At 30.5% G+C, this 16,326-nt stretch overlaps 1 protein-coding gene across 1 annotated transcript; it reads left to right on the top strand.

The window, feature by feature from the left end:
- The first annotated feature begins 9,032 nt into the window (after window positions 1-9,032).
- LOC112275989 (uncharacterized) lies at window positions 9,033-15,750 on the top strand. The gene is made up of 12 exons (XM_024506891.3): window positions 9,033-9,806; window positions 10,178-10,416; window positions 10,615-11,096; window positions 11,538-11,786; window positions 12,134-12,360; window positions 12,575-12,753; window positions 13,062-13,215; window positions 13,402-13,648; window positions 13,782-13,910; window positions 14,203-14,418; window positions 14,726-14,849; window positions 15,106-15,750. Exons 1-12 carry the CDS (start codon window positions 9,157-9,159, stop codon window positions 15,339-15,341), a joined length of 3,132 nt encoding a protein of 1,043 aa, XP_024362659.1. The 5' UTR covers window positions 9,033-9,156; the 3' UTR covers window positions 15,342-15,750.
- The last annotated feature ends 576 nt before the right edge of the window (window positions 15,751-16,326 follow it).

Genomic DNA, 16,326 nt, shown 5'->3' with positions numbered 1-16,326 from the left:
GACATTTTGGGAATAATAAGACTTTAGAGCTAATATCTAGGGATTTTTGGTAGCTAAAAATATGAAAGGTGATTAAAGATTTTGTAAAATTGTGTGATATTTGTTTAAAATCAAAAACTCCTCATCATTAACTTTATGGATTTTTTCAGCTATTATCCATTTCAGAACAATTATGGTCTTCTATTTCTATGGATTTTACATCAAATCTTTTAGACTCAAGTTCTTATGATTCAATATTTGTGATAACAAATTATTTCACTAAAATAGTATAATTTGTACCAAGTACAAAATCTATTATATATAAAGAAATATCTAAGTTTTTTCTTAATAATATCTATTATTATCATGAATTTCTTAAGGATATTATATTGAATAGAAAAACTTAGTTTGCATCAAGATTTTATATAAAACTTTTTAAGATTCTAAAGATGGACATAAAATTATCTTTGGCTTTCCATCTTTAAATTGGTGAACAAACAAAGCATGTAAATTAAATTTTGGAGCAAGATTTTAGGTGTACTATCAATTATCAACAAGATGATTGAATAACTATTTTTCCATTTGTAAAATTTGCTTATAATAATACAATATATTTTTCTATGTAATAAAAAAATTTCTTTGTTAATTATGGTTATCATCTACAACTTGATGCTTTTGACTTTTTAAAAGTTGATAATCTTGCAAAGAAAGTTTTGAAAAATCATTTAATTGAGCTGTATACAACAATGAAGGCATGACTAAAGGACACTAAAGAATAATAAAAAAAAAATAACATAGATGCCTATTGCAAGCAACACTCTTATTTCTATGTTGGTACTAAGGTATGGTTACTTTGTCATAATATTAAAACTATACGCTTTTGTCATAAATTGGATTATCTAAGACTTAAATCATTTTTTATTATGAACAAGCCAATTTAGTTGCTTATTGATTACATCTATCAGAGTCTATAAAAATCCATCTCTTATTTTATATATCTCTTTTGAAGCCATATAAGACAATGAATATCCTTAAAAAAAGTAAATACCATTGCTTTATATAGAATAAGATAATAATCAAGAATTTAAGGTGGAAGAAGTCTTAGACTTAAGGCAACACCGATTTATGTTGAAATATCTTATTAATTAGCATGGATATAATATTAGCAAATATATTTGAGATCCAGCAAAAAATCTTATAAATATAGTAAATAAGGTCAAAAAAATTCATCACCAATATCCATCAAAATTAAAATAAAAGATAGCAAATCTTTGAAATAAAAGAAACACAATTTAGAAAAGATTACATTCTACATTTTATCCTTGTTTGTAGTTTATTTATAATTGTGGCATTAAAGAGATGAAGAATCAATAGCCAACAGATTCAACTCAAGAACCATCATTTGTTGACTATCCGATGAGACATTGCAATTATTATAATCTTCAAGATGACGTAATAGGAATGAAGACTTTTAAGAATAACATGTTCTTTCTTGAATAGATGGCAAGATATAATATATTTGATATCATGACCTAAGAAGAAAGTCTTGATATTTGGTGATTTTATTGGAGATAGAAATGACTCTTAATAGTATATAAATGTTTTGTTTGAAGGAAGTTACAAAGGCCTTAACAATGATGAAATAACATAGTCGTCTTCTCCTCCTAAAATGAGATATTACTAATGGCTAAGAGGACCTATCATCTAACTTCAAAGGAAACAAAGGTTAGAGTATGTGGCAAATATAATTTTTTGTAACTTAAACTTCCTCAACATATGATCACCTCTCCTTGTGGAACTTATCTCTAAAAAGGGGAGTAATATCATGGGCATATATTTATTGTAATTATTAACTAGGTAATATGAATAGATAGAAGTAAATAAAAATATATTAATTTCATAATATCTTCTAAGAAAGCTTTTTAAAACCTTCATATATATTATTTATTATAGATAATATATATAGAGTAAAGCCTTCTTCATTCTTATCAATTCTTTTCTTGCTTCTATTCTAGTTTCAAGAAGTTTTTAATTTTCTTAACTTTTAGCAATACCTATTCCAATTTCTTTTTAATATATATACTTCTTTATTTTTATTTTATTATACTTCTTTGAAAAAGATTTACTTTTTTATTTGTTTTCATTAAGTTCTTCTTTTTGACACATAGGGACATTTTGTCAACAATTTTGAGTACCATAGATTTTGATAATATGATATAATATATATATAAAAATATTAAAATAATCCATCTATTTACTAAATTGATCCACCCTATTATTAAAGTAAGAAAGAATGAAAAAAATTGGAATGAAAGTTGAGAATGGATGGAAAAAAACAAAGAGGATTGAAATAAAAAAGGTTGAAAACAAAGAAGGTGGAGCTAAAGACCATGATTATAATGATGGTTTCTAGAGATGATCTATTTTTCTAATGATGATTACAAAAGGGTGGATTAATTTAAAAAATGGATTAATCATTTTATTATTTATATATATATATATATATATATATATATATAACTTTTTTGTATAAAATAACTTTTATATAAAAAATCTAAACTAAAAAATGAAAAAATAAAATTATGTAGTATAAACTTGACTTTTTAAATCAAAAATAATTTTTAAATATAGAAAATTTAATTTATTTATATGTGATGGAATTAATAATTAATATATATTCTTTTAATTCTATATTAAAGATAATTAGATTAATAAAATTTAAAATTTTTATAGATTATAATTGATATATCATTTTAATATATTTTTATTTAACTATAAAATTAAATATATAGGTAAATAATATTTTTTTAATTATTTCATTTATAAAAAATAATTTTAAATTTAAAAACTAATATCCACAAAGTTATTATTAAAAAGAATAATGTATTTAGACAATGGTCAATTTTTTTAATAACCAAATATATATATATATATATATATATATATATATATATATATATATATATATATAATATTTATTTGAAATTCAATGTAAGAAATTAATAAATATATTTAATATTTAAGTAATAAATTAATTAAGTAATAGAAACATATAATTATCAAAAACAAATTTGTATCATCTAAGATATATAAAATACACTTTTATTAATTATAATTATTTTTAATATTAAAAATAAATATTCTAATATATGAAAACTTTATATGAATTAAAAAATATACGAAGAAATAAAATCTAATTATATATTTTATGTAATTTTATTTCTTTAATATCATCATGCCTTTCTAATATATGTTATTGTCATACTTATTTTTTATTAAGTAATATAAAATATAAATATTTAATAATAAAAAATATATAAAATATCATTAGAAATTAATGAATTTAAGCTTTGTAGATTATAAAAGAATAATGTTAAGTTTATTTTCTTCTTCTTATAAAGATATATAAATAATATTTTTTGGAATGCACCATTTCTTTTAATGAGACATCTATTAGACTTGAGAAGTTCTTGTTTCATTATTAATCCACCAAAAAAAGGTTACATTTAAAATAAGATATTGTAGGCATATCACAACTAATACTCCAAGCAAATAAATAAAGGTGAAAATATAAGAACCAATTAGAATCCATATTTGATAAAATAATATTTTTGAATTAGATTCTAATAATAATTATAATATATGTTTAGTTGCCATAATTCTAATCAAGGGCTTATATTCATTAATAAGTTATTAAATAAATATATTAATATATATATTTTTAATTCAATATTATGAAATTTAAACAAATCCACTAAATCAATAATTAATGTATTGACTATGCTTATAGAAAAATATAAAAAAATTAAAGATTTATCTTAAGAGTTGTTCTCACAACCAAAATTATATCACTACAATGATATTTAAACTAACAAGGTCTACAATAACAATGTTGAATAAGACAATTGCTTTATCATTTTTATTAAAAGAAACTTTAAGCTCTTTAGCTATTATAGTAATGCCATAACATATAGAAAAAAAACTACTTGCATTGACAAAGAATTGTCTAAATGAGACAAAGTCCTCTAAAATGTATGTGCTTTAAGAGAGGCGGTTCAATTCAAGGTTTCAATTAGTATTGATATAAATTTGTATTTCATTAATCAATCTCAAAAGACAATGGTATTATTTTTTGATAAAATTATCATTATCTTAGAGTATGATGGATGTTGCTAATATAGCATTAAAATAGAATACAAGAGCATAAGCCATCAATTACAATTTATTTGACAAAGATGCAATATATCTTTTATCATCAAAATATAAAATAAACTTGATAGCAATTTACCAACAACCACTTTAAAACTTTACTTAGAAACATCCAATGAACACAAATATAAAATAGACCTTTAGATTTTATGAAAAAGATAAGTTTTTTTTTGACAATATAATCAATTAATTACCTTCATCAAAGTCACAATAAAAATAAAACTACTTAAGTCAATAATATTTTCAATGATTTGTTTTATAACAAGATCAAGTTGGTGCATCAAGAACCAAATGCAATTAAACACATTGGGTGTTTTTAAAGCTTCAATTTTGGTTGAAATTCCTTGAATATATTTTATCATGTTTGATGTTCTTTTACTTAATAATCCAATCATTTTATTCATCTAATTAAAGCTTATTACATCAAGAAACTTCACCATGACATTGAATAATGACTTATCACTTAGAGATTTTTAAAGATAAAAATGGCCAAAAAGTGGAATAACAATAATTTCTTATTTTCTATTATAGCTAAAAAAAAATGCAAGTGTCTATAAGGAAGTTCTCAAAATTATTACTAGAATCATTGGCGATAATTAAAAATATCAAACATTTAATTATATTATCAAAAATGTATTATAATAATATCATAATAATAAAATAAGATATATTTGAGACTTCTTTTAAAGACAGACATCTTGTTATGGCGACAATATTCAAATAAATACAATTCTCTTTAATTACACAAAAAATCTTTTGAAATAACATACTATGTGCCAAAAAAAGAGTACACAGTTAAATTGAATTGTATTCTTAAAAACCATCATAAATATGATTTAGATATTGTTGATTTATTTTTATAAATAAAAATATATGTTCTTAATGGGATATCTCTAAGAATCACTTCTATGGCACTAAGTAGCATGTCTTCAAAAATTACTTTGACAATTGATTTCAAGATTGTTAAGTAATTTTTTCCACCATTAACAATACTTTGTTGTTCAAAACAAGCATGCACTATACTTTGTGAGAAGAATCTTAAAAAAATTGGAAGATTTTTCTTTTTGTTTTTGAGAATTATTGTGCTTTTAAAAAATCATAAGATATTGTTCTATCATATACTTGTAGATGTTATCCATGCAAAATAACTTTAACTAGTATTGAGAATTGTTTGTTTTATTTTATTTCTATACATGCCTTCTATTTACTCATTTTTTTCAACCAAATGATTTGTAAAATTAGATAATGTACAATTATCATGGACATGACTTATAATACTATTTATTTACATAGGATAAATTAAGCTATAGTAAGTAAAAGTAATTATAAAAATTTGATAATATCTTTTGCAAAAGCTTCTTAGAAGCTCTATGGATGCAAATTTGATTTTTCATATATTTATAGGTGATTAGTAGATTAAAAATCTAACTAATAAGTTGCTTTTGTGGAATATATATAAAAACTTGACTTACAAGTTAGAAACATATCTTACAAGTTAGACACATGTTAAAGGTCCTATATTTTTTTTTATAGATCATAATTAAATAGTATATATATAAGGATAAGAGTTAACACTTTTCTTATTCTTAGTATTGTTTCAAGAGTCTCTAACCTTCTTATCTTTAGCCATAGCTATTCTAGTTTTAATATTAGATTATTTTTTTATAAATATCTATTCTTTTCTAGTCATACAAAAGTATATAGAATCTTTGATTGTTTGTAACTCATGCCCTTGACAATAATTCTACATTTTATATGATTTTATTTTGAAAAATATTTTAAATGCCAAACAACTTCAAAAATAAATTTTTTATGGTTTCAAAGATCTTTAAATTTATTTTCAAAAATTATGAATTTATTAATTTTATTTATTTTATAAAAATACATGGTCATATTACTATTTATCTAATAGAATTTTAAATATTTTTGTTTTAAACATTGAATTTTTTATTTCTTATAAAACTAAAAAAAAAAAAAAAAAAAAGTAAATACAATTATATATATGTACACATATACACCACATATTTATATACAATTTATAATATTTTTTTATTTACTTATTTCTATACGTGCATACAAGTATTATATACACAATGATCTAAAATTTATTATATATGTAATTTTAATCTAAAAAAATATTTTGAATTTTGAAATTGGTTTTACAAAAAAATATATAAAAAAATTTATTTTTAAAATTGTGACGATAATTTAAGAATTATAAATTACAAATTGTTAGACTTTAAATAAAAATAAAAAATATTTATTTAATTTCTTTTACTTTATTATGTTATGAAACAAATTTGTCTTTATACTTTAATCATCAAAAAATATTTTTTAATCAATAAAACTATTTCAATTTATTTAAATAAAAAAATAGCATATATACATATATATATATATATATATATATATATATATATATATATATACAAGTATTCATTTAATCTAAAGGATTTATTTAGTTTTGTTCAAATTGTTTAATTTGACATAAATACTAACATCTTTTTTTTCATAAAATAAAAGCATACAGCTTTTATTATTAAGTATTTGTTAATATTCCAATATAGCATGAAATTAAGTTAAACTGTTTTTTAGTATTTAATTTGAAATATGTTACTTACCAAGTTTCAAATGATATTTGATAAGTTTATCTTTTTGAAATCTTATCTTATTTAAGATGATGAAATGATATAGAAAAATTTGAAAATATCATAATTTCTTTTAGTGTATAATGTTGTAGAATCTAGTAATATTATTTTTATTAATACTATTTTAAATATTTTATATTTTATATTTTTAGTATATTAGGAGTTTTTAAACTTATATTACCTTATTTGATGCACACAAATCTGAATCTCTATAAAATATTTGGCTTTCTAATTATATATTATTAATTAAACTAAAAAAGTAATCTATAGGTATTAAAAAATAATTTAAGTTATAATCTCTTTCATTTTTAAAACCAATTTTGAATTTTTGGAGTATTAAGAATTCTTATTATATATCTATAAACAAAATCCAAATATATGTTTGTAGTATTTGTTAGATAAAGACTTGGCTTGAAGTTTTACTTAAAAATTTGAATAAATATAGAATTGATTTAATATATATATTAAATGTCATATATGTATAAAATTTATACAAATGTCAAATTATCTTATTTGTTGTTAATAGCTATCTACTACATTTTTAACATATGTATATGTATAAGTATTAAATTATTTTTATAACAAATTATTAATTTCATTGATTTTCTTATAAAACCTCATACTTTTTATAAATACTTTTTATAAATACTTTTTATAAATACTTTTTATACAATTTGATTTGATCTTTTATGTTTTATTTTAAAGTAAATACTAATTTAATTCATATAGAATTCAATTTCGCATAGATTGATTAAAATCAATATAACATTAGTCTGACTAAAATTATTTCAATGAACGTAACTTTTAAACTTTTAAATTCAATTAATTTGTGGCAAATGAATCAAAAAACATATGCATATATTAAAGTCTAATGTGTGATTCTTTAAATGCAAGTTTTAATATGTTTGTTTGCTTGCTGTGGTTATAATAATAATAATTATTATTATTAGTAGTATTATTATTTGTTACATTTGTTCAACATGCCTTATTTTAAATATATATTTCAATAAAATTAAGTTAATTACTAATGATAGCATGTATCTAAGTTGTTGTATTGTTTTTATCAGTTATTTTATTCATTAAGTGTCTTTTACAATAATTTTGTATTTTTTTAAAAATTGGTAAAAATATAAATTGTAACTAAAATATAACTAATATGCTCATATATATATATATATATATATATATATGCAACCTCTAAATATTTATATTACTTTAAAAGGAATGATAATCAAATGAATATCAATAAAGTATAATCTAACATTGGTTTTTTTGATGTTGCAAAATTATCAAAATTATATATTCATATAAATAGTATAGGAATATAAATAGGCAACTTTATAATAAAAAATTCAATGAATCTTAGAGAAATAAAACTATACTGAGTTAAAAAATAATTATTACATAGTATTTATGATATTTTGGACAATATTGACAGAATCTAAATAGATATCTAATGTCTTAGAATGACTTAGAAGTTTATTTTCACAATAGTTATTTTTAGAATTAACAAATGAATGAAAAAATAATTTCATATATTTGTATATACATACATAGTAATTTATAACTTCTTAATGAATGTTCTGATTCAATTGTAGAATTGCATAAATGCATGCTATTTTATTTTATGACTTACCCTACCAAGGCAACTCACCATATGTAAATCTATGTATTGTTTAGAATAAATACCAACATTCGTCATGACTAGGATTAGTGGGAATTAAAGTTGTCCAGGTGGCTAAACTCCAGGACAAAAATATCTTCTTACAAAGTACAAGAAGAAAGAGCAAAAGTTTTGCTTGTAACTCATTTCAAAATATCTTTTTGCATCTACATTGTCTGCTTCGTGTTTCTCCGAAAATTTATTTATTTATTTATTTATTTATTTCTTTTGAATCCCTTAACACCAACAACAATTGATCAACAAATGACTTATGCCAGTCTAAATAGTTGAGCCCACGCCTAATAACAAAACACAGCGAAGTCTATACCGGATCCGGTGCATGGTAGAAACCGGGTGTGAACCGTGGGGACTAGCATAGGTTGAGTCTCTCGCGGTAACTGGAAAAGTCAAGTGTGAGCGAGGCACTTTTGGTGTCGTCGCGTGTGTTGGCAGCTTCAGTGACGCCATCGCCACTGCTAGTTGGATCCTGAACAACAAGACCATCGCTGCTCCGACCTTGTGCAAACCTCTCTCGTTGTAGGCGCGTTCTTCGTCGGGCGCACCGTCACCGCAACCGGCTCCTTCACACCTTAGGAACTGGTTTATCTCGTAAAGATTAGAGGGAGCAATAAGATTTTGAGCAATTAGGGTTTAGCGATGGGGTGGTCTCGGGTCGGCTCTGTCGCGGCGAAGACCCTTGCTCGATCTGCTGTGCGGCAGGTGAGATCAAGCGGTTCATTGGTCGGAAGTTTGAGGAGAGCCGACTACTACACGAAGTGTAGTGGTGCTCGGGATGTAGCTCGGGATTTGAACTCATCGTTGACGGGGTGGGCGAGAGCGTTGCATTCGTCGAAGGAGAGGTTGCAGCAGGCGGCAGCTGCGACGCCAAGGAGCGTGCCCTTGTCGAAGCTGACGGACAACTTTCTGGATGGGACCTCGAGTGTGTATCTGGAGGAGCTGCAGCGTGCGTGGGAGCAAGATCCGAAGAGTGTTGATGAGTCGTGGGATACCTTTTTCCGGAACTTTACGGGGCAGACGGCAAGTAATGTTGGTTTGTCAGGACAGACCATCCAGGAGAGCATGCGGCTGTTGCTGCTCGTGAGAGCTTACCAGGTGAATGGTCATATGAAGGCGAAGCTCGATCCCCTGGGCCTTGACGATAGGAATATCCCGCTCGAGCTTGATCCTGCTTTATATGGATTCTCCGAGGCTGATCTTGATAGAGAGTTTTTCCTCGGTGTGTGGCGAATGTCGGGGTTCCTTTCTGAGAACCGTCCAGTGCAGACTTTGCGGGCAATTCTGTCCAGGCATGCTTCTGCATCAAACCTCTAGGCTAATTTGGAAGAGTTACATTTATCCTTTAGTCAGGATTGTGTGTTTGTCTGCTTGATCTTGTTTTTGGTTTTTTGGTTTTTTTAAATTAGTTTTTAAATTTTCAGTCCAAGAGTAGCTTCATAGTTTAGATTACATTCTTGTGCAACAATTTGAGCTAATGAGTGGAATGGAGAGTGGATTCATGTTCATATTTTGATTAGTATTGATTAGATTGCTGTTAGTCGGTAGAAGCGGATGCGTTGCTTTATTCTATGTTGCTGCTGAAGTACTTTTAACAGTTGTGGTTAGAGAGTCAGTATAAAGTTGTGGAAGATTGACCTTGCAATTTCGAACTCCTGCACAGGCTAGAACAAGCTTATTGTGGCACTATCGGATACGAATACATGCACATTCCAGAAAGGGAAAGGTGCAATTGGTTGCGTGACAATATCGAAACTCAACGTCCTGGGAAGTACGGACCTAGCCGGAAGGCTGTCATTCTGGATCGGCTCATGTGGGCTACTGATTTTGAAAACTTCCTGTCCCAGAAGTGGACCGCAGCGAAGAGGTTTGGTTTGGAGGGTTGTGAGACCCTAATTCCAGGTATGTCCAGATTCTTCGACTTTCTTTTCTGTGTTACTTCTAGTCCTGGTATAGACCTGAAAATCGTTGGTTTTGTGCTTGTTGTTAGTTTCAAGAATCAAGGAAGTGATTATCAGTGGATAATTCTTATTCAGTTTTTGAAGTGAGTCCAGAGTCGGTGTGAAGACTTTATCGAATGGCCTAGGTTTTTCTTGGCAGGTATGAAGGAGCTAATCGACAGGGCTGCGGATACTGGTGTGGAGAGTATTGTTATTGGTATGCCCCACAGAGGACGCCTTAATGTTCTCGGTAATGTTGTCCGCAAGCCTCTGAGGCAAATTTTCAGCGAGTTTAGCGGTGGCATTAAACCATCTGAAGATGCTGGTGGTTATACTGGAAGTGGAGACGTGAAGTACCATCTCGGTACGTCGTACGATCGGCCGACGCGAAATGGGAAGAGAATACATCTGTCTCTTGTAGCTAACCCCAGTCATTTGGAGGCTGTCGATCCCGTTGTTATCGGAAAGACTCGTGCTAAGCAGTATTACTCCAACGATAAGGATCGAAGCAAAAACATGGCCATTTTGCTTCACGGAGACGGTAGTTTCTCCGGTCAAGGCGTGGTTTATGAAACTCTTCATTTGAGTGATCTTCCCAACTACACAATTGGAGGCACCATTCATATTGTGGTCAACAATCAGGTTCTTGACATATCCTCTTTGGAATTTAAATATTCACGACTGCAACCTCAACATGCAGCTATGGTCATTTTCATGTTGATTTTGCAGCACTTCTGAATGGTTGTATTCACTTTGCTAATCACCGGGATTCATCTATGTTACAAGGTTTCTAATGAATCTAAGGGCGGATAGATTCTGTTCCCAAAGTTCTTGTTAGGAAATCGTGCAATACAATTCTTTATTATGATGGGTATTATCTACGTTTTCAGCGTAATGTGATGGGGTTATTCAAAAAGTTTTGGGCATTATTATCGTCACCTATCACATGTAGCCCCTGCTCACTGGCGCTATCAATCATGTTGTACCTTTCTTAATGTGAGATCCCCTTGTGTCTAGCACAAGGCAGGAAGTTTGAGCCTCTAAATTGAGTCGATGAGCTGAACGGTGGCTCTTGTTTTGCAGGTCGCATTCACTACTGATCCTAAATCGAGCAGATCTTCGCCATACTGTACTGACGTCGCCAAGGCTCTTAATGCACCGATTTTCCATGTCAATGGTGACGATGTGGAGGCAGTTGTACATGCTTGCGAGCTTGCAGCTGAGTGGCGTCACAAGTTTAAAGCCGATGTTGTCGTAGACATTGTGTGTTACCGTAGGTTTGGACATAATGAGATAGACGAGCCTTCTTTCACGCAACCCACCATGTACAAGGTATGATCTTATTTTCGAGCTTTTTGCATGGTCCTGAGTGGCCGGCGGACACGATAATGTTTTTGACTTCAAAAAATACGACAATTTTATCAATATAGTTTTCTCACCTTTCGGAATTTGCTATGCTTTCTTGATGATAAGTTTTATGGGTTTTTGTCATGCGGTTTTTGAATTTCAACATTTTGTCGGAGTGCTAAGAATTATTTGAGGCTTTGTGTTTTTAGGAACAATTACAAAAGTAAGGAACAATTGCGCGATTTTGGATTTTCTTCCGGGCATCAATATAGTTTTGAAGATCCTGAGAGGATGAATTTTTGATGTTTGTGCTTGACCTGTTATCATTGCAGGTGATCAGGAACCATCCACCAGCACTTGACAGCTATATGAAGAGGTTGATTGATGAGAAACATCTTTCTCAAGAAGAGGTCTCAGATCTTCAGAACAACGTTTTCAGAATCCTGAACGAGGAGTTCGATAAAAGCAAGGAATACGTGCCTAGCACTCGAGACTGGTTAGCTGCTTACTGGCAAGGTTTCAAGGGACCAGAGCAGCTTTCCAGAATTCGTAATACAGGGTATGCATTCATCATATCTGTCAAATATTTTAGCATCCTTTTATATTGGTTACAAGGATTGTTGAGCCCATTTGCCATTGTTCCTTACGTTTATGATATGCCCTGTAGTGCAGCTGGTCACTTCGATGGGAGTGCAGTATCCCTCTTGTTATGACTAAATACTTTTGCCTATGTTTATTTATCCTCAATTTTATGAACGATGGGGGTTTGGCAGAGTGAAGCCAGAAATTTTGAAAAATGTTGGGCAAGCTATTACAACCTTACCCGAAGGATTTACTGCGCACAAGGGCATCCAAAGGGTGTACGATGCAAGAAAGAAGATGATTGAAACGGGTGAAGGTGTGGATTGGGCAACTGCAGAAGCACTTGCTTTTGCCACACTATTAGTTGAAGGTACATCATTATTATCTACCTACAGTTGTTTGAATTTTCCTCACTGCTGCTTTGAGTCAAAACCACCTCTTGTTAATATTAGAAATCCGACGAAGTGAATCTCAGTAACGAAACCTGCAAAATTTCAATTTAGGTTACAGGTAACCTGAAATGATATCTAGATTTTTTTAAAGAAAATCACAGATGATAACGTCTTTGTGTCCTGTCCTCTACTTTCAATTACAAGAAAGAATGAAGGAAAAAAGGGGAAAGAAATACTTAGTGGGGTTAATGGATCTTACGCATCATACTGTTGAATTCTATTACAGGTAATCATGTACGACTTAGCGGTCAAGATGTGGAGAGGGGCACTTTTAGCCATCGTCACTCTGTAGTGCATGATCAAAAAACAGGAGAGAAATATTGTCCCCTTGACCACGTTGTCATGAATCAGAATGAAGAGATGTTCACTGTTAGCAACAGGTAAGAATACTTTGATGATGGTGATATAATTTTCTCGTGATGCGTGGAATACATGCAATGCTAAGCCGTTTTTGTAATTTGTTGTCTTAGGGTTACATTCTATTTTGAAACATCTTATTTTAGGGTGTTCTTCTTAAATTGTTTGAATGTTTTGCATTGGCTGACTTTGCTTTCTTCGTCATGCAGTTCGCTATCTGAGTTTGGAGTACTAGGGTTCGAGCTTGGCTACTCAATGGAGAACCCCAATTCTCTCGTCTTATGGGAGGCTCAGTTTGGTGACTTCGCTAACGGTGCCCAAGTAATTTTTGACCAGTTTGTAAGCAGTGGGGAATCTAAGTGGCTTCGACAAACAGGTCTTGTATGCACGCTCCCTCATGGGTATGACGGGCAAGGACCTGAGCATTCAAGTGCTCGTCTTGAAAGATACCTCCAGGTAAAAAATATTCTGTGGGATGGAAGTTTACGAGTCTTTCTGAATCCGGGTAGTGCCTCGTTGTTGAAGATCTTTATTCTCTCCTTCTCTCCTTTTTTTTAATGATGTGAAACTGATATTTTTTTAATTCTAGATGAGCGATGACTACCCATTTGCCGTTCCAGAAATGGATCCAAGCTTGAGACGGCAAATCCAGGAAGTAAATTGGCAGGTTGTCAACGTTACCACACCTGCCAACTACTTCCATGTTCTGCGACGACAGGTATGTAAAACTTATATTACTCTAAGCATCGTCGAAATAAAGCAGCTCCAAAATCCTTTTGTAGGTTGTAGCGATGTGGATATGATTTTTCAGGCAGTTTTATTGGGAAATATTGCAGCGTGTTTGGTTGTGTAGGATTGTATCCATTTATGCGGAGCATAATGAAAGCACTTAACTTGCAAACGAATTATATGCTTCTTAATTCGTTCTGCAATGTCAAGCACTGGGGAATCCTTCATTCCTTGTATTAGCGAGAGTGCTGATTCTTTGACGGTCTTATGAATGGCTGCAGATTCACAGAGACTTCCGCAAGCCTCTTATCATTATGTCACCCAAGAACCTTCTTCGACACAAGTCTTGTGTATCAAATCTCTCTGAATTTGATGATGTTCAAGGACATCCAGGTTTCGATAAGCAAGGGACACGATTCAAGCGTTTAATCAAAGATAAGAATGACCATGGTGAAGTTGAGGAGAGTATTCGTCGGCTTGTTCTTTGCTCTGGCAAGGTAAGTGGCGGTAGCCTTTCCAGAAGTACGAATATTTGTGTTTTGTGATGACCAGATCATGTGTTTTGTTGATATATAGATGTTGATAATGACAACTGTGTATCGTGAACGAATGCAATGTGAATCTTATTTATTGTGATAGGACCTTCTTCTTCTTTTTTCTTTTTTTCTTTTTCTTTTTGTCATCTGTGTTAATATATCAAATCACATGGTGGGTGTAAAATCCCATATACTACCTATCATGCTAGTATTATTGCAAATTTTATTCGGGTTTGGGTATAGATTTATGATTGTCTGGATACAATAGGTTTATTACGAGCTTGATGAGGAGCGTAATCGAGTTGGCGCCAACGATGTCGCCATCTGCCGATTGGAACAACTCTGCCCCGTCCCCTACGACCTCGTTATGAGGGAGCTGAAAAGATACCCCAGTACGTTTCTTGCTCCTAATTTTGATGCCTCTGAATATACTTGCTTCCTTTCTCCGTAGTGGCTTCTACCAGTATAGGTTCTGATTTATCGCATATCTTCAATATTCAGAACTTTGAAAGCCCTTGATAAATTTTGACTCTTCTTTCGCAAACTTCACCCAGATTGTTAACTTTTCACAGAAAGATGTTTTGTGGCAACCTGCTAGCTGAACCTCAGCTGATAGCTTAACCTATGATGTGGTTGGATTTGTCTCAGACGCTGAGGTTGTGTGGTCGCAAGAGGAACCAATGAACATGGGTGCATTCACCTACATCGCACCCCGAATTGCCACTGTTCTTAGAGAGCTGAGCCGTGGAAAATTCGAGGATATCAAGTACGTCGGTCGGCCACCAGCAGCAGCAACTGCTACAGGCTTCGGTAGTGTTCACGCACAGGAGCAAATTGAGCTGGTCCAAAAATCCATGCAAAAAGCACCCATTAACTTCCCCTGAATGCTTCCATTCTAGCAATAAGTTGCTTCAACACAACATTGTCTTTGATGTTGCTGATACTGTTAGTAGTGCAGCCAGGTGCATTTCAAGACCTTTGTGGAAATTCTTACCATCTTAAGGGCTCATGTTCTATCATGTCCTAATAGACTTTTGTCGTTGGTACTTGTGGGACGGCATTATTAGTCGTGAAAAGGATTGGAACAGTGGTACCATGCTATTGGGTGATTTATTAGGCAGTGGAACCACTTTTTCCAGCTTCTATTTCCTCTTTCAGGGGAAGTACTGGTACTAGTCAGGACAAGAGTTTACTGAACTCCGATGATATTACTGGTATATACAATAGAATGCAGGGAAAAGTTGTTTTTCTGCAGCTTTCTAAAAAAATTAAAGTTACGTTTGTTAAAGTTAAGATTCACGTGCTCATTAAATGGAATTTGTGACATATGCAACATAGATCACCACAGTACACGAGATTTAGATCTCTGCTGTTCGCAATGACCGTTTATAAACTGCATGAAGGCACCAGGAAGCTTCAGAAAATTCTAAACAAATGGAATGATTCTGCATGGAGCGAATCTCTAGAGCTGTTGGTTGAAATACGAAATGATCGGTTACAACTTAACGTTATATTTTTCCAGATATTGGAAGTGTTCATGACGAACGGCTACAACGTATTTCTGTTTTTCATTTAGTGACAATCGAGGATTGTGCTGTTGAGGGGAAGTGGAAATGAATGCGTAAGTTGGAAATAAATGCTTAAGCTTCGAAATGAAACATTTAAAAAAAAAAAATCAATTTCCGTGTTACGCACAATAACTTTCTCATATTTTGAAATCCTACTATGTACGTAATTAATGTCAAGTAAAAACTTTGTCTCAATTAATTACATAAGGTCTATTTTTAGTTTGAGAAATTCTTTCTAAAAATATACTTTTTATTTCAAAATCAGACAATAACATACCAGGACAAGTCAAAATTTGGATAC

The sequence above is a fragment of the Physcomitrium patens genome, chromosome 23, assembly GCF_059467195.1.
Source record: "Physcomitrium patens ecotype Gransden chromosome 23, ASM5946719v1, whole genome shotgun sequence".
Lineage (NCBI taxonomy): Eukaryota > Viridiplantae > Streptophyta > Bryopsida > Funariales > Funariaceae > Physcomitrium > Physcomitrium patens.
The sequence above is the reverse complement of the archived record's forward strand: the minus strand, read 5'-3'. Positions and strand labels throughout refer to the sequence as shown.